The sequence below is a fragment of the Apium graveolens genome, chromosome 6, assembly GCF_009905375.1.
Source record: "Apium graveolens cultivar Ventura chromosome 6, ASM990537v1, whole genome shotgun sequence".
NCBI classification, from domain to species: Eukaryota; Viridiplantae; Streptophyta; class Magnoliopsida; order Apiales; family Apiaceae; genus Apium; species Apium graveolens.
In genome coordinates, this window is record NC_133652.1 from 2,486,659 (window position 1) to 2,506,790 (window position 20,132).

Sequence of the window (20,132 nt, forward strand, 5' to 3'; positions counted from 1 at the left end):
TAAAATATGTGTCAAACATGACCAAAAATTATGTAAAGAATCCAGACGAGGGAGTACAAATAAGTACGGAAGATATAAATTATCAACCAAGTTTTAACCCTGATAAGATGTCTAAACACGTGTAAGTCCGATAGTTAAACAAAAATCAAATTCGGGGATCACATGAAAATAAAAAGGTAAATGAAGAACTTGAAGTACCTTTAATTTGTCCAAAATGTTGATAGGCACACATAGGATATGCAGGTACCATACAAGTATTCACGAATCATCGGCGGAGCCCTAACATCCCTGTCACCACAATCCCCTGTGATTTTCTTTTTAACATATTCCTCGACTACATCCAGTACCTCTTTTCTTCTAGGACTCAGATCAATGTTAAACTGTGCACCTGAAACAATCAAATAAAAGTTTGTTTAATCCCTACACTTAGGTGACATGAATAAAATTCGAACCAATCATTGGTGAATTACTTACCTCTTAACTCTTTTGTTCTTGAAACCCGTCTAGGGAAACAAGACTATCGCTGTACTTGACAGGGCCTTTCATTCCATCAATTGGAAATTGAAGAAGATTCAACTTAGTCTCTCTGATTTTATGGTCATAAGTACGGTATGTATTAGCAACAAAGTGGCCATTACCCAAATAATGACCAACCCAGATTAATTTTAAATCATCCTCAAAACTGAACATTTTAGTCCAAGACATCGCATCGTCTAACATATATAGACTAACCGATTTATCAATGGATCAAAGATCATAGTAACGTTACCTTCATAATCCAGAACTTGTGATCTTACAATATGACACAATTTGGGTAACGGGTAGAGTTGAAACACCTCTCTGTGCAAATCAAACGCCAGTAGTTCTGTGTGACTTTCCAAATACAAAACCCCGGTTTTAGCATGAACAATTTTCGTGGAGAAAGGATGGAATTCTCTTAGTGATTCAGAAATTGGAATCTCTTTCCAAGAATCACCATTTGCTGGCTCAGCTTGTAGCAGTCGTTGGCCAAAAGAAGAAACAAGACGTCTAAACACAATCCTGAGAATTTTGTAGTCATTGCAAATAGGATCAAAACCTAACCCTACAAAAGCCCTTACATTGGAAAATTCTTTGTTAGGACTAGGAAGTATCTTGAACCGTCTAGTTGCCGGATTCCAAATGTATATAACACCACCATCATAATTGTATAAACAAACGAGACCATCAAAAGAATTAATATAAATTATACTAGTTTCACGTGGTGGCAGGTGGTAGAGCTTAACGGAGTCTTGATGGGTATCATGAACTTCAATGTAATCATAGTCTGCAATTCCTGCAATCTCTGTAAGATCTGATCTATAGTTTAGTATAACACCTTTGTTTTTGGAATTGGCAAGGTGAGTTCGGATGAATATATTGTTAGATATAATAGATCGCCACAATTTGCAAACTGATTTGAACCGGACAAGTGATTTTACAGGCAGCCATGAAAGTATCTCGAACATGATTTCTTCAGGTAAATAACTACAATACCTTCTTCTTCTCGCCATCGAAACCCAAACAACCACCCAGCTAATCGACTATATGTTATTATGTTCTTAAACCCTAACCCTAAGGTCGCGATAACATGAAAGTTTGGAATAAAGTTGGACGCAGTTGATCTATATATGTACTCCTATAATATGTTATTTTTATTAAACACATTCATATTTGGAATAGAAATCAACATATGTTTATTCCTTAAATCTAACTTTATTTATACTAATAAGAGCATCTCCAACTACATAAAACCCTTTGCTAAAAATTATTAATACATACTATAAATAAAAAATATAGAGATTATGTAAAAAATATTCATCTCCAATGGTACATTCTCCTTATTTATAAATATAGTCAATCTCTTGATGTTGACTATATTTGTTGAACCACTACAGATTTGTAAGAAATCTGTAAAAAAGAAATTTAATTATTTATTATCATATTAAAGTAATATATTCTATTTATAACAATATAAAATTTTAATAACAAACTATTTTTAAAATATAGCTAACCAATATAGCCAATACCATCGAAGTACAATGCCTTACAGGTTCAACAAATTTTACATATTTGCCTACATGTCCAATTTAGCTAACCATTTATAACTAATACCATTCGAGATGCTCTAAGAATCCGTGAATGCCATCATCAATATATATATCAATATATAAAAGATCTTCTAATTATATATCATTATATTCTTATATATAATTAGTCTAATGCACTTTTTATTTAAAACTAGGGACTTTTTCCTGTTATCCGACAATTAATTAAACGTAAACTGTTATATACATGAAAGTAGTGGGTATATCGTATTCTGAGCTGATGAACTCTTAATTATATTAACGAACAAATACAAATGCATAAAGATGTACCAAAAACCATAATCAGTCATTTTCAAAGAAAACTACCACTGTTACTTGATTAAAATCTCAAATCAATGTCAGGATTATCTTCGGCAAGATAATTTCAGCGTTAAGCCATTGACGGTTATAAAAGTGAACTTAGTAACAATCCGAATGCTTTGTTAATTAATATAACACGTACATTACCTCAACTATGATGCATAACAGGTATAGTTCGTGGCTAAAATGTTTATCTGCATGAGTCATAACTTTCTGCCCGCACTACGCACGCTTATTATCTGATATTTTAGAAACGTAAAAATAAATAAATAATCGCCCTTTTATTTATTTATTGGAAAATAAAAACATATAAATGCACCATATTCCTTCTTATAAATGAAAAGAATCGCGACACTGTATTCCGAAATGATCATCCTCTTAGTTATATTAACGAACAATTAAAAAACATATAGATGCACCAATAAAAACATGATACATGCAAAGAAAACTACGGGAACTATTGCTTGGTAAAACACTTGAATATAAACGAAAGGATTTTCTTCTCCAAAAAGTTTTGAGCATTAAGCAAAATGTGTACTAAGATTTTTAATGATTACATGTGTTCTTAAGGATCATAAGAAGAGACCTTCGTAACAATTGAAAAAATTTGTTCAATAGTATAACATGTATAGTATCTCATTTATATTTTGCTTAACAGGTATAGGTACTCGCAAAAATGTTGTATCTGAATGAGCCATAATAATTTGATATACTCTCTTTAATATGCAGAGTTTGATGGTCAGTGGTCATTTTGTAAATGTTTGACAATGCCTAAGATGTCCAAAGATGCAGAAGAGCATGTGTGTGTTCTAGTAGAGGCCCAATAACTGGCTAATATAGTTTAATTCAGTAGACTAATGAGAAGGTACAACATGAAGAATTAACAATCATGGAGTAGTGCTTAACCGAATGACGCTTGAAGCCTCAGATTTTAACTTAAATATGTCTCCAAAATTTGGCCTTAATCTGGTGCCTCAAACTTCCACTTGCAGACTGCAAGCGCTGGATTGAAGTTAATTTGTTTGATGACATTTTAATGTGAACATAAGGACTAAGGAAATAAAAATTAGAATAAAAAATGGAAGCTATAAAGTCTATCGTGTAAGAGATAAGAGGAGAATTGAAACTTTATATGTTTACAATTTAACACACTGTACATTGTAAACTAATATGTTGTTTTAATCTTTTTTTTACGCTTGAACTATTGATTTTACTATGACACTGGGATTTTCAAGTACATATTAGTTTGCAGGTGATTTCAGATGATGAATTCTTTGAGCAATACAAGAACTTATTGAAAATATTTGTATATTCTGTTGTTAAAGATATTGGCATGACAATGTACCGCATTCATGAGAAGTTCAAATTTAAGGAAGAGTGAGAAAACATTGAATTCTTCACCAGTTCAATCTAGTAGGATACTTATGTCACATTAGGACACAATGATGCTACTAAGACATATTAAGGTGTTATTAACATTAAAATATTGGACAATATTGATGAATAAAAAAAGGCATATTATTTGAACTTTGATAAATGTTTGTCAAAGAATACACTTAGCCGAGATGCGTAATATTATAACTAATAATACAGAACAATTTAAAAGCAATAGGTTTGAGATTGTTATAAAAACCAACCTTTATAGCAAAATAAATATCAGCATTGGAAATATCTGAACATCTTGTTACAATCCAAAATTCATTAACATGTCCATCCATTGTGCATCCTAACACATTCAATTCAAAACTACAACTGCCAAAGTACATTCATATCTAACATGCTTAATCTCTGAAACTACTCAGGAGAATCTTGTAGAGAATGAGTTGTGTAGCACAATGCACACAATCACTGTTCCACATATGTGCCGTCTTCAAAATTTTGGTATAAATTCACCCTCAATGTGAAAGTCAGACTCAGCAGTCTTAGAGCAAAGTGATAGCCACAATTCTTCTCCATAAGAATGATCCTCTAACTGGTATACTGGGTCTAAATGTTGTGTGTTTGGGAAAAACTTGTATACATGTACAAGATAGTCTCTGTATGTAATGTAAGCATACATATCTACGTACAACGTAATTATTTCTATCAGCTTCAACCTTATATTAGTTCTATTGAGCAATTCAATCATCTCCTGGAAAGTCTTCCTTCTTTCAAGACCTCTAAAAATAGCTTTAAAGAAAATGTAATTGAACAAAGATGGGAAATAGTTACCTGTTAGATGAACTAAAACTGTGAGATGCTGATCAACATATTCCCTCAAAAAAAGATTCTGAATTGAGCTGTAGAACATAGCTTGATCAACTTCCACTTTTCATAAAATTGTTTAACTTTATTGAAATTTTACATATTAATTTATTTTACATAATTTATTTTACCGTATAATGAAACAAAACAAACATATTTTAAAAATCATCCAATTATATTTTTATAAATTTATATATAGAAAAATACCTCTCCCTGAAACTTGCCACCTTATCGTGTAAAGGATTATATATATCCTAGGCCACGGGCCTCCTGATAAAGTTACGATATCTAAAACCATTCGTGTTAGTATGTTGGACAATGAAAACTACTACATATTAAGCTATGTACAAAAATATTTACATAACACATATCTATTAAGTGAAATAAATAAAGAATCTTATGGCGCAAATATTTCACATGGACACTTGCAAAAATAATTATAGCAGGTGTTGGTATATTTCATTGATGAGAGGTTCTATATCAGAAATCAATGAACCCTAAATCGTAACTTTTTACAGAACTCTTACACGTTTATATTAGTCAACCAAGATACATAAATTTTAATAACCACGAACGTATTATGTAAAACTCCTCGCATAAATATAAAAATTGATCAATAATTATCATTACCTTTCATCATGAACATTAAAATGAACATATTCTTTTAGACCCCACTTTGTGTATACATCTCGTTGCTAGATGTCAGAAACAATAACAACAACATCTATAAAATTATAAAACAACAAATACATTAAATGATATATGAATTGAAACCATTTAATGCCAATAACTACTTACCTGGTGCCAATGTGAGAACTTGTTCGGGAGCATATGAAAACACATACTAGCCTAAATTATCAATATTCTTCGGTTCAAATTTCTGTTATGGAATATTTACGCTCGATTAATGATGATTTGTAATATGGTTTCATCTATAAATAAAAAATTTTACATCCGTTAAAACGGACATTAAAGATCCTCTTGCTTTTACTGTCGTGTAATCTACCATGTCTAATAGACTTCCTTCTTCCACAACATTCTTAAAAATATATTTTGTATTAGTTTCAATTTAGAATTAATAGTCTGAAAGTGCGAGCTGTTACAGTCTGGTCTAATGATATAATATTTTTAGCTGGATCAATAATATTTATTATTTTATTTTAGTCTGATTCTTTAAATTCAACTAACTATATGTAGTTTTTAAATTTTTTTATTTAAAATTGGATCAATAATATAATTTTGTTTAGTCCAGCCGGGTGGATTTTATATATTATTTTTATTTTAATGAAAACCATTAGACATATTATAATTATGTTATGATATTTATGAAAGTGTTTTATTTTAAATATTATTATAATTACGGTCACTAGACCGACTAACAACCAAATTTTTATTATTTTATTTTTAATATAATAGTATAGATAGATATATTAGAATAGACTTTAATGTCAATAAAATAATGATAATTGAGTAATTTTTACAAATATCGATGTCAAATTTTTAATGTTTCTTTTATTATAATATAGTATATTATAATATAGTATATATAAATAGATTTTTTTGAAGATATTAGTGTTTGAAAAAAACGTTTGGAAAAATAACTCAATTCAGCTCCAGTTTGCTAATTCATTTGTTATTTAGGTGGGACGAGACGGGTCAATTCGAAATGAGTTCAAGATTTTCTCCGGCCCACTGAGAAACGTAACTTCATTCGTTTGCTATAAAACAAGCTACCGGAAAATAAAAAGTTGAAGAAATCATTTTACTTTTGTATCGGGTCAATTATAAGTTTTTTATAAAATTTTAAAATATTAGAAAAAATATTACACAATGGATCTTGGCCTCGTTTGTTGGGTTCTAAGACTATACAGGAATTTATATTTCCTTGGAACTAGGTTGCAAACTTAAAATATCCAAGATTTACTAAAAACATGTGTTTGGTTGATCACTATATAACTTCCAATTTCAGATTATATAATATTTTTAACAATATTAATTTTGTATATAGATAAAAATATTATTTAAAAACTACCTATTAGATGCTAAAAAGAAAATAAAAATAAAAATAAAAGTATTAAAATTATTATAAATTATCTATTATAAACTAATATAATAAGAATAATAAAATTAATTTAAAATATTATAAATATAGCGAAATATTAATTATAAATATTAGGGACAAAAGATCATATTAATATAAAATTAAATTAAATATATTAATTAATAACTAATTTAAAAACGGTACATAGAAATTTGAGAGTATAATATTTAAAATTATTGTTGAGGAAAAGTATTTATTATAAACTTTTAAACACAAATAACTAATTACAAAATATTTTGAATATCGATAAAAATTATTATAATATTGTATACACACAATTATATATACATATATATATATTATATTTTGAAAATAGAACAAATAATGATAAATATAAATAAAATAGACAATCACTAAGTAACTTCAAAAAACCACGTTCAACCTAGGTAACTAGTTCCCCTATTTTGCAGTAACTCATGATACCTTGGAAGTATGAGTTACTTTATCAATGAGGAACCAAACGCCGTAACTTGCTCATATTCGCAGGAACTCCTGGTTACTGAGCTGGGTTACAACCTACGGGCTACCAAACGAGGTCCTTATATTGTGTTTCAACTAGGGGTGTGCACAGAACGGTTCGGTTCGGTTTTTGCCGAAAACCGTTACCTAACCGTATATGTCGGTTCGGTTCGGTTTTTATCTATTAACCGTAACCGAACCGTTCAGAACGATTTTTTTCGGTTCGGTTAACCGTTTGTCGGTTTTGGTTTTTCTCGGTTTTATACGAATTTAAAAAATATTGTACACATTTTATAATAATAAGATTCAAAATTATAAGATAAAAAAGATGGATTTAAAATTCATAATCACGCACTTTTTATTATTATATTTATTAAGTAGTCTTTCAGATGCAGAATTAAAAACCTAAGCTAGTAATTACTACTCAACTTCTGTATCAGTGTATCAGAGTTAACTAGACAGTCTAATCCATACAGACAACTACCATCATATAAGAAAGAGCCTTCGGTTTATTACTATAGCTAGGTCTTGTATGATAAGTAAAGTATTATATATAATTATATTATATTATTATAATTATATTATTAGCATATAATGATAAATAAAAAATATTAAACTATATAAAACGGTTCGGTTTTTCGGTTCGGTTTTAATGTTAAAACCATAACCGTTACCAAACCGTTCTATCAGTTCGGTTCAGTTACGATTTTTTCGGTTTTTATCGGTTTCGGTTTTTCGGTTTTTCGGTCCGGTTTCGATTTTTCGGTTTTTGTTTGCTCACCCCTAGTTTCAACTACTCTTCTCATTTAAAAAACCTAATATTCTTGGGAAAACCCCTAATTTTGAGTTAACGAGTTGATCGGGGACAACTTAATTTTAATAAAGAAAGCAATAAAGAGTGGGGATATATAAGCCTATAATTAAACAATGAATCTAGTACCCAATTGCAATTGTGTTTAATGTCAACTGCTCACCTCCTGCGTGTGAAAAAAAGAAAGTCAACTGCTTAGCTGTTCCAGTTTAATTTTATTTTTATTATTTTAACGGGTTGATAGTTTCGGTTTAGGGTATAAACCACAAACAGTTCGTAAGCTACTCGCGCTCAGTTCGTAGAAAATTTGAATTTAGCTTGGAAATAATCGGTCTGAGTTCGAGCTTTTAGAATTTTTAACCGAACTCGAGTTTCAAATTACTCGGATCGTAAGGTCCGCGAGCCGTATCGACCTTCATTATTTTCAATTATTTCAATTATAAATATATTTTTATATAAATCATTTTTTTGCTAAGTTTTTTATATAAATCATTTATTTATTATCGAATCGAACTTGAGCCTAATTGATCATATTTCGAGTTTTTATTAATTTTAGTGAAATCAATTAGAGCTTTCAAGTCGAACTAGAGCCTACCGAATTTCTTCTGAGTCGAACTTTGAACTTGAAATTAAAGGCTCGGTCGAGCTCAAGTCAGAACTATTTTAATCGAGTTTGAGCCGAGCCTGAAAGTGTTTTGACTCGGCTCGGCTCGATTACACCTCCAATTTCGGTGACCTCACAGTCGGTTCAGGTGAATTTAAAAAATGACATACTTTACCACAAGGGTTGACTCAGTTGGTTAAAGAGGGGATAACTATTCTCTTGGTCACATGTTCGAATCCCACGGAAGGAGAATTATTGCTTGTACTTTCTCCTGGTCAACTGCCACTCCATCTCGAGAAATCAAATGGCCTAAATACCCTATCTCTGTTTACCCAAACGCACATTTATTTAAATTTGCATAGAGTGAATTTTCTGCTAGTTTCTCAAGTACATGTTGCAGGTATTTTTTATGTTCTTCCTCGTTCGGGTGTACACTAGGATATATTCGAAAAATACCAAGACGAACTTCCGCAAATAAGGCCGGAAAACATCGTTCATGAGAGATTGAAACGTTGCTGGGGCGTTTGTCAACCCGAATGACATGACTAAGAATTCGTAGTGCCCATCATGTGTTCTGAACGCAGTTTTGTAGGTGTCTTCTGCCTTTACTCGAATTTGTGGTACCCGCACGCAAGTCTAGTTTAGAAAAAATGGTTGCTCCATTGAGCTCATCCAAAAGCTCATCTATGACAGGGATCGGATATTTATCGGGCACTGTTTCTTTGTTGAGTGCATGGTAATCTACGCAGAATCTCCAAGACCCGTCCCTCTTTTTAACTAATAAAATGGGGCTGGAAAAAGGACTAGTTGAGGGCTTAACGATACCAGCTGCGAGCATTTCCCCAATCATTCGTTCAATTTCATCCTTTTCACATTACGGGTATCGATAAGGTCTTACCCCTACCGGATTACTGCCCTCCTTCAACACAATGGAGTGCTCGTGATTTCGAACCGGTGGCAGACCAGTAGGCTCATTAAATACCCCTTTATGTTGCTCAATGATCCTTGTTAGAAAGTTTGGAATTTCTAACCTGCCATCATCTATTTTTATGCACTCAACTGTCTCCATTTGGTTACACTCCACCTTAAACCCCCCACCTTCCTTGCGCAACATCCTCAACATGGCCTTGAGAGAGATTTATGCTCGCACCAAAGTTGGGTCATTTACCAAGGTGACAGGTTCCCCTTTTAACTCGAATTTCATCACTTGAGTTTTCCAGTTTGTCTATATCATCCCTAACTTCTCAAGCCATTGAATCCCCAAGATCACATCTGAGCCCCCCAATTTTAAAGGCAGGAAGTCCTCTACCACTTCAACTCCTCCATCCAATTGTAAGCAAACCTCCCGACACAATCCTTCTCCTCAAATTGACTCCCCATTTCCCAGTGACACCCCAAATCCACCTGACTCCGAAATTAGAATTCCTATCGAGGACACCGTGTTTAATGAAATAAAGTTGTGAGTAGCCCTGGGATCAACCATCACTACCATTTCATGATTACCATTTAAGCCTTTGAGTTTCATTGTTTTGGGGTTTGAGAGACCAATTACCGAGTTAAGAGATACTTCTATAATAGCTTCTTCTGCTTGCGTGATTGGTGAGTCACGTTCTTCCGCCTCCAAGTCCCTTTCATCCTCTTCCTCAATAAGCATTACACTTAGCTATTTCTTCTTGCATCTATGACCCATGACCCATATATCATCACATCGATAACATAATCCTCTGGCCCTTTTTTCTTGAAGCTCCTTCTCAGTCAATCGCCTCACCTCCCCTGTGGATCCAGTGGCACTGATCGTTGACTTTGGGCTATGTGCTAAGATAATAGATTCCGATGAGCTGGGCCCCCAAGACCTTGATACAGGTGGATTAAGAGGGCCCAAAGAGTAAGGTGGAACCGTTGAGGACCCTTTGCTATAAACTGAATAAGACCCACTCCTAAACGAACTGCTCCCAATTCTTTTGTGACTTGCCACTTGATTTTTTTCCTCTACTCGAACAACCAACTCCATTTCCCGTTCCAGACTGACGGGATGTAACATCCGTACCTCCACATTCACTTCATCCTTTAACCCATTTATGAACTGTCCTAACAAAATATCTTCTGAGATTCCATCCAATGGTGCAGCTGTATCAATAAACCTTCTTCTATACTCCTTAACCGTAGATGTTTGTACATTCGCTAACCATTGTTCGTACAGGGAGCCACCAGTTGTAGATCTGAACTGCCTCAAAACAAACATCCTCAAATTCGCCCATCTACGAATGGGATGTCGTTTATTTTTCCACCGGTACCACCGTAAGACATCGCCTTCCATAGCCACCGCAGCTGCCTCCAACATTTCCTCCTCTGTAAGATGGTAAAATGCAAAATACCTATCGACTCTCAACACCCACCCATCTGGATCTGTTCCGTCAAAGATATGCATATCTTGTTTGTGATACCTCCAGTTCCTATTACCTCCACCCAAGTTCCCCATTCTTCCATATCCACCATACGTTACACCCGTACCTCCACCTGATCCCCCTCCTACAACACTGCCTCCTTGTAAATTGCGAACCACCAGCCCCCCATTCATCTCCATTTTACCCAACGGGGTTACACCTAATTTTTCAACTGTGATCCCTAGTTGATTCACACTAGCATCTATTTTCTCTGGAACAGGTACTTGAAAGGAATATAGGTTTGTGAGCGTGGAACGTACCTCTGATTGGAATTTGAGTTGCTCATTGCGTATCGTGTTGATGAGTGTCTCGTTGTACTCTCGGCTGCGGTTGATTCGTCCTTCCAACCGGCTGGACTTGGCTTCAAACTCTGCCCCCATCTTCTAATTCGCCACCCCCTGACCCTTCATCAACACCTCTGTTAGTGAATGTTTTATAGCTTCAATCGCCTTCTCGACTGCTTTCGACACCATCTCCTTTACTGATTCATCCACCGCCAACAACCTTTCTTCTATTAGATCCAAGCGTTGCGCCGTCGTCGGAGGTCCCATCGGAAAGAAGGGGCTCTGATACCACTTATGATGTTTGGACTTGTAAATAAAAAGGAAACTCGCTAATTGATATAAATATAACTCGATTAAACACCACTCTCAATGATTAAAACTGCATAAAGATAGATATCTGGACTTTTGAGAGGTCTAGTGCTCTCCTAGGGTTTAAAAGAACAGAAAATTACAATTTCATCGATAAGATATTTTCCTAATTCCTCTCTCTAATATCTCCCCTTCCCTTTCTTGTTCACTTCCCTTCTTACCCTTTACTTTGGCTGTATAATGACGTCTTTGCCCCTCTGCTATTTTCTTGCATACGTAATTAATTTGGTATTGGGCTGGTCCACAGATTTAGTCATGGGCTGGTCCATTACAGATTATTGCTTATCATTAGGAGATTATCGATATGTAATGTTAAGAAATCATCTCTCCTAAAACCTTAAAGTGTTAGAGAAAGACCAACCGGATCTATAACCTTGAGATTTTAGGAAAGATGGTTACTTAACATGCAACATTTAAGGGTCTAGAGAGTGTTTAAACCACTTTTTTAATATCATTATTTTATAGATTTTTGTAAGTGGGTGATGAAACTGTTACTATGTTAGTACAAGCAAAACTATGTTAATATGTATTTTTAAGTAACTAAACTGTGTGTATCAGTGCGTGTTTTGTTCTGGATGTGTTCTAGAGGGAGGGGGGATGGATCATGGATGTGGTCAAGATGAAGTTATGAGAACAATGCAACAACTTGTAACATGGAGGCCACTTCCCATCCCCATCGTTTCAACCTTATTCATTTCATGTTCATTGCATACGCATGAGCATGCCTCAATCCATATGTAGTTCATGAATCTGATGAGAATTTTATATCATATATTCAAATCTGTGTTGCATAACCCCTGCAACCCCCCCATATTTCACACGCAACAATTAAACACACAGATGTATCCCTATATTTAACAAGCTTTGAATTCTCGACATCTCGTAGACAGCAAAATTGATACCACTGAAATAATAGGTCATTGTATACGAATATGGTGCAATTATCGTAATAATGTAAGTCTTCTCTTGAAAAAAATTACTGTGATCGCAGCTCACATATTAAAGAAAAAGCTTGAAATTAGAATCAAGTAGCCCTGGCTCTATGAGCTGGTTTCGAGATTAAATACAGTGGTATTTCTAGCGGCGCCCTGTGCAGCTTATGAATTATGAGTTGCCAGTCCTAGGAAAAGATTAGTTAAAAGCTGCTGAACCAACCAACCAATCGATATTTGGTTTATAATTGATCAACACAGAGAAAGACAATGGTTCTCCATTTCCGTGGACAGTGGATATTTATGCATCTTGACCAAAAAACACACCTTTCTCTAACTGTATGTGTTAAATATGTGTTTGAATTTATTTGTTTAATAGATAGTCTTATACTGGAAAGCAGGGGTGCGGCACCTACCCAGCGTACTGCTCACCCGATACGTTCGGGTGCGGGGGTACGCGGTGGTGCGGCCAAATACGTACGGGATTCGCCACCTGGCGTGTCACCGTACATTGCTGCTCCGATTCGTGGGGGGTGCGGTAATGGCATGAATCTTAATAACAAGACAAGAGTGAGATGAGAAAAAGACACAGTTTTTGTCGTTACCGTCATCTTCTCGTCGGCATTTTCCGATGTTCATTTTTCCGGCGTTCAAATGTTGTCGATCTGTGGTCGTAGTACAATGTCCAATGTGTGTATATATGGGTGTATAATATGTTGGGAAAGGGAGCAAGAAAGTATACAGTGAGTTAAAGAGGTCACATGGGCTATGCACAACTTTCTAGGTTATAATAATATTATTAAAAATTTAGTGGACATATGAAGGTTACATCTAAAATACAGATCACCACAGTACCTCCACCCAACTTGGGTGACCCAAGAAACCATGATTTGAAAATAAAATTGAATTTGAAAATTTTATATTTAAATAATTATTTATTTATGTAAATATATTAATTAAAATAAAATTATATATTTTATTTAATATTTTTGTTATATATAATAAATATATTTATATTTTATTGTGCCGTATCCCACCGCACCCGAATCCCCATATTTTGAAAATCGCCGAATTCACGTATCCCCGCACTGCGCACCACCGCACCCGCACCTATGCTTCACAGGTCCTATAGGTCCCATTGAAAGATTATACATGTGGAAAATTCAAAGCCATGTGATCATGTGTGTATATGCCTGCTACAATCTTGTCTTGTTCCAGACATAGGTTTTCATGATTCCTCCTTAGGTTTACTAACAACACACATGCAACCCGGAATTGACTCATTTACAAACACGAATTCGACCCGAAACAGCCACTCTTTGCACTACAAGAAAAACGGCTAAATACAACCGGTCAAAAACCCGTTGTATTTAATTAAATACAACCGGATCCGGTTGTATTTAGTTAAATACAACCGGTTTTTGAACCGGTTGTAAATGTTCGAGTAATATTTAGTAATGCGGTTGTATTTATAATAAATACGACCGCCTAAATACAACCGTCTAAATACAACCGCTTAAATACAACCGTTTAAATATAACCGTATTCATTTAAATTTGATTTTTCAATTTCAATTTGAAAATCCCGCCCAAAAAATTGAATTTTTGATTTTTTTTTGAAAAGTCCACCTAAAATATAAATTCGACCGTATATGGTTTAAAATATTATTCTAAATTCGACCGAATGCGGTCGAATTAACGAGCACTAGTTTTAAAAAAAAAAATCTCGTCGGAAAATTCTCCGTTGAGTTTCAAGAAATCCGGCAACCATTTCGATCAAAAAATCCGGCAACCATTTCGGTCGAATTTTTATTCGCCTCGAAATTGAGCCCCCTGGAGAGTGAATACCTTACAGCCTTAACTACAACCTTGTACATAATGGTAACTTTACTAGTACCAATATTCATCAACATGGGAGGTGGGACTAAACACCTTACAGCCTGGGACTTGGGCACTGCACTACTTCTTGCATTGGTAGCAACAACATCAATGATTCTTGGCTTGCCCGACGCCTCCTCCCACTTTAACGGTATTGACGCGAAGCTTGACATCGGTGGCATTAGCATTCCCAGTGGCTCCTTTTTCTTGCTCGGAAAATTGTACAAACATATCTTCAGTATTGTACTAATGTCTTTCTTATCATTTTTTTGCTCTTCCTTCTCAAACTTCAACCCCATTTTTCTTCTCTATTTTTTATTATTGTTATCTACTTGCATATAATTACATGTAGATGAGTAGATGTTTATATAGTGTGTGTGGTTAGAGCATCTAAATCAAGTATAAATAGAGATAGGGTGTAAGGCTGTAAGTTTTGCCTCGGTTTAAGAGTTTTTTAGATTGTACATGTGCTGCGAGTGAAGAGATAGGGAGGGAGGGAGGAATGAGTGAGAAGAGGGGAGCAGGGGTGAGGAGGGGCGGAGCCGCGAAGGTGATGGGGGTAGGGGTTAGAAGATAAATAAAATATTGTTTTTACTTTTTTTTATAAAATATGATACCAACCATTGGATTAACTATGCTGCTTAAATTTGGCACGTTGGATCTAAATCACGCGGATCGCTGAAGTGGCAAGGCTAAATACAACCGCAGTCAGTTGAATTTAGGAGTATTAATTTATACATTCAATTCACACATTACGTATTTTCTGTTATGAAAATTAAATTTGAATAATTTTTATAAAAAAAACATTGTTATTTGTTAAACTTTTTCTTAAAATATTATAATTGTATAATTTATTTTAAATACTCATTATTTTAATAAAAAATTTGAAATTTTGATTTTGATATATTTTATGATTAATTTCATTCAAAAGAGGGTGCAGTGAAATATAGAATTTTGTGTAATTATACTTTATTTGTTAATTTAATTGAGGTTTAATGATAAAATACATTTATTTTATTTAAAAATTTTATCATATTAATAAAATATATAGATATTGACATTTGTAAGTTTGGATCATTTATAAACATTTTTAAAAAATTGAAACATCAATCCGGGACTAAACGCTAGTAAGAAATGCGGTAAAACTACTGGTTGACTGTTAAAATAGCAAATCAAACACATTTATTTTTTTCTAAATTTTTTATCATATCACTAATATATATATATGTTAACATTTGTAAGGTTGGATCATTCATAAATATTTTTTAAAAAAATCAAAATATCGGTATTAGACTAACACTAGTACGAAGTACTGGTCAAACTACTGGTAGACTGTTAAAATAGGAAATCAAATATATTTATTTTTTTCTAAATTTTTTATCATATCACTAATATATATATATATGTTGACATATGTAAGGTTGGATCATTCATAAACATTTTTTAAAAAATCGAAATATCGGTATTAGATTAACACTAGTAAGAAGTACTGGTCAAACTACTGGTTGACTGTTAAAATAGCAAATCAAATATATTTATTTTTTTCTAATTTTTTTATCATATCACTAAAATATATAGATCTTGACATCTCTAAGGTGAGATCATTCATAAACATTTTTTAAAAAATCAAAACATCGGTATTAGACTTACATTCGTAACAAGTACTGGTCAAACTACTGGTTGACTGTTAAAAAGGCAAACCAAATATATTTAATTATTTCTAACTAGTGTCAAAGAGTAGTTTGACCAGTACTTCTAACTAGTGTTTAATCTCATATTGATGTCTCGATATTTTTAAAAATATTAATGAATGATCCAACCGTACGGATGTCAAAATCAGTAAATTTTAGTGATATGACAAAAAATTTAGAAAAAATAAATATATTTGATTTGTTTTTTTAACAGTCAACTAGTAGTTTGACCAGTACTTCTAACTAGTGTTTAATCCCATATTGATGATTCGATATTTTTAAAAATATTAATGAATGATCCAACCGTACGGATGTCAAGATCTGTATATTTTAGTGATATGACAATATTTTAGAAAAAAAATAAATATATTTAATTTGCCTTTTTAAGAGTCTAATAGTAGTTTGACCAGTACTTCTAACTAGTGTTTAATCCCATATTGATATTTCGATATTTTTAAAAATATTAATGAATGATCCAACCATACGGATGTCAAGATCTATATATTTTAGTGATATGACAAAAAATTTAGAAAAAAATAAATATATTTGGTTTTCTTTTTTAACAGTCAACTAGTAATTTGACCAGTACTTCTAACTAGTGTTTAATCCCATATTTATGATTCGATATTTTAAAAATATTAATGAATGATCCAACCGTACGGATGTCAAGATCTGTATAATTTAGTGATATGACCAAAATTTTAGAAAAAAATAAATATATTTGGTTTGCCTTTATAATAGTCAAAGATTAGTTTGACCAGTACTTCTAACTGGTGTTTAATCCCATATTGATGTTTCGATATTTTTAAAAATATTAATGAATGATCCAACCATACGGATGTCAAGCTCTATATATTTTAGTGATATGACAAAAAATTTAGGAAAATATAAATATATTTGGTTTTCTTTTTTAACAGTCAACTAATAATTTGACTAGTACTTTTAACTAGTGTTTAATCCCATATTGATGATTCGATATTTTTAAAAATATTAATGAATGATCCAACCGTACGGATGTCAAGATCTGTATATTTTAGTGATATGACAAAAATTTTAGAAAAAAATAAATATATTTGGTTTGCCTTTTTAATAGTCAAATAGTAGTTTGACTAGTACTTCTAACTAGTGTTTAATCCCATATTGATGTTTCGATATATTTAAAAATATTAATGAATGATCCAACCGTACGGATGTCAAGAGCAATATATTTTAGTGATATGACAAAAATTTTAGGAAAAAATAATTATTTGATTTGCTTTTTTAACAGTCAACTAGTAATTTGACCAATACTTTTAACTACTGTTTAATCCCATATTGATGTTTCGATATTTTTAAAAATATTAATAAATGATCCAACCGTACGGATGTCAAAATAGTTAAAATTTAAATATTAAAATTACTTACATTTTTCCGTAAACTGTTTTTTTGACAATTTTCATATCCGTATGGTTGGATTATAATTTAAAACAAATACAAAATAAATTGAAATTCAAACTATAATTATTAATTGAACGATAAATATCTAACTACCATAATAATTTTTTTGCAAGAACTAAAATATAAATTTCGTGTAAATTTATTCTATATTTTTTTCCAGAAATTTTCCGCCATTTTTAAAAATAATTCGACCGAATCGGTTGAAGTTAGTACAAAATTCGTTGGCAGGGAAATTCCCTCCATTTTTTGGTAAGGCTAAATTCGACCGAATGCGGTTGAATTTAGGAGCACGCCTAAACTCAACCGTATACGGTTGTATATAAATACTGTTATATTTATCCGGTTGTAATTAGTAAAGCTAAATTCGACCGAATGCGGTTAAATTTAGGAGCACGCCTAAACTCAACCGTATACGGTTGTATATATATATACGGTTGTATTTATTCGGTTGTAATTAGTACTAAATTAGGAGTATGAATCCATTGTTTGGAGAAAATGGTTATATATGTGTATTTGACCCTTCTTCAAGGTGAATAATGGATAGGATTTGGATTTTAAAAAAAAGTAAACAAAAGCTGAAGATCGTAAAGGAATTAAATTATATAATTTCATAATATGCAAACACAATAATATATAGAAATTTAAAATATATCGTACAAATATCTTGAATGTATCAAATCTGTAAATATAAAACTGTAAGTTGACTTTGACTCCGCAGTATTTCATCGTTTCCTAACTTTAACTGTAAATATATGATTATATATGCTTGTTGATATTAATTTTGTAAATATTTTTTTTCATATATGATTTTTTTGTCAATTTATATAATTTTACACATCTGTTAATATTTATCTTAGTTGTATAATAAAAATTAAATACTTATTCAAAACTCAAATTCATTTAATTCCCCACTTACAATTAAGGACACTAAATATAAACTCTCCGGTGGTTCATTACACAATCTTTCGGTTCTACATTTTTATTTATGAGAAAATATTAAAATTATGGTAGGCTCTAAATTTAAAAATAATTAAAAACTTGTTCGGTCTTACTATTCAAATATTTATGCATTAGTTTTAAAATTTTGAAAATCAATGAAATTTATTTAAAAATTGTGAATTGACATTTTCTAAATAAATAAAGTTTTTATGATAAAAACATCTATATTTTACTCAAAATTAATTAATAAAATTAAAACATTATATAATGCTATTTGTATTTTATCAAAGATTTGAGATCTTGCCGTAGGCAAGTCCGAGGAGTTTTACCTAAAAAAATTAAATTTAAGTTGTAAAAAAATATGAAATTATATTTTATTTTTACCACAATTATATAAAAATATAATTATACAAAACCAATTATTCCTTTTCAAATCAATTTTTTATGCTATAATTAAAAAAAATATTTTTTGGAAACATCATGGCCTCTAATTAATCACACAGCAGTCGCGTGATACTTTCTTTCACAACTAATTAATATATGATTTGGAATTGTTAATAAAAAACTTATTGAAAAAAAAACAATAAAACTAGCACCATGCTAGATTTTAAACATGATTTCTTACCTTATCGTTCTCGCCATTAATCCCAGACATAATTATGTTCTTATAAATCGTAAGGCTGAGATTATATCAAAATCAAACTTAGGAATAATTAAAGAGTTGGACGTACTTGATCTATAACATAACATATTATTTTTATTAAATACATTCTTATTTTGGAATTTAACTTATTAATACATACTCCCCTCGCTCTATAATATATACTTGTTATACCAAATAAGTTCACAGAAAATATAAATTGTTATTTTTATTAAATACATTCTTATTTTGGAATTTAACTTATTAATACATACTCCCCTCGCCCTATAGTAATACATGTTATACCAAATAAGTTCACAGAAAATATAAATTATTATCCAAGTTTTAATCATGATATGATGCTTAAGAGATTATAAATCCGATACTTAAACACGAACCAAATTGGAATCACATAAAAATTGGGATCAAAATAAAAAGGTAAATGAAGAATTTAAATAATTTTAAATATTTTCTTCTTTTAAATAAAAATATAATATTTAAACTTTTATACAGAAAAATAAAATTCTAAAAATATATTAAAAAATGATACTTTATAGTCTTTATAAAATATGTGTCAAACATGACCAAAAATTATGTAAAGAATCCAGACTAGGGAGAACAAATAAATACGGAAGATATAACTTATCAACCAAGTTTTAATCGTGATAAGATGTCTAAACAGATGTAAGTCAGAGATGTGTAAGTCCGATACTTAAACAAAAATCAAATTCATAGGTACGCATAGGATATGAGTTCTGAAACTGCTACTTTTATTGTAGTATAGTCAAAGGGCAGGTACCATACAAGTATTCACGAATCATTCGCGGAGCCCTAACATCCCTGTCACCACAATCCCCTGTGATTTTCTTTTTAA

The 20,132-nt window shown here is 31.9% G+C and overlaps 1 protein-coding gene across 1 annotated transcript; it reads right to left on the reverse strand.

Moving 5' to 3' along the window:
- Window positions 1-200: 200 nt before the first annotated feature.
- On the reverse strand, window positions 201-1,532 carry LOC141663944 (putative F-box protein At1g47790). The gene is made up of 2 exons (XM_074469791.1): window positions 770-1,532; window positions 201-388 (listed from the first exon to the last, which is right to left on the reverse strand). Exons 1-2 carry the CDS (start codon window positions 1,530-1,532, stop codon window positions 201-203), a joined length of 951 nt encoding a protein of 316 aa, XP_074325892.1.
- Window positions 1,533-20,132: the final 18,600 nt, after the last annotated feature.

Bases quoted from the DNA above. Each gene is read 5' to 3' on its own strand.
- LOC141663944 (XM_074469791.1), bottom strand. From the start codon at position 1,532: ATGGCGAGAAGAAGAAGGTATTGTAGTTATTTACCTGAAGAAATCATG. The intron at 389-769 runs GTAACGTTACTA...TGATTGTTTCAG, and splicing joins ACAAGTTCTGGATTATGAAG to GTGCACAGTTTAACATTGAT.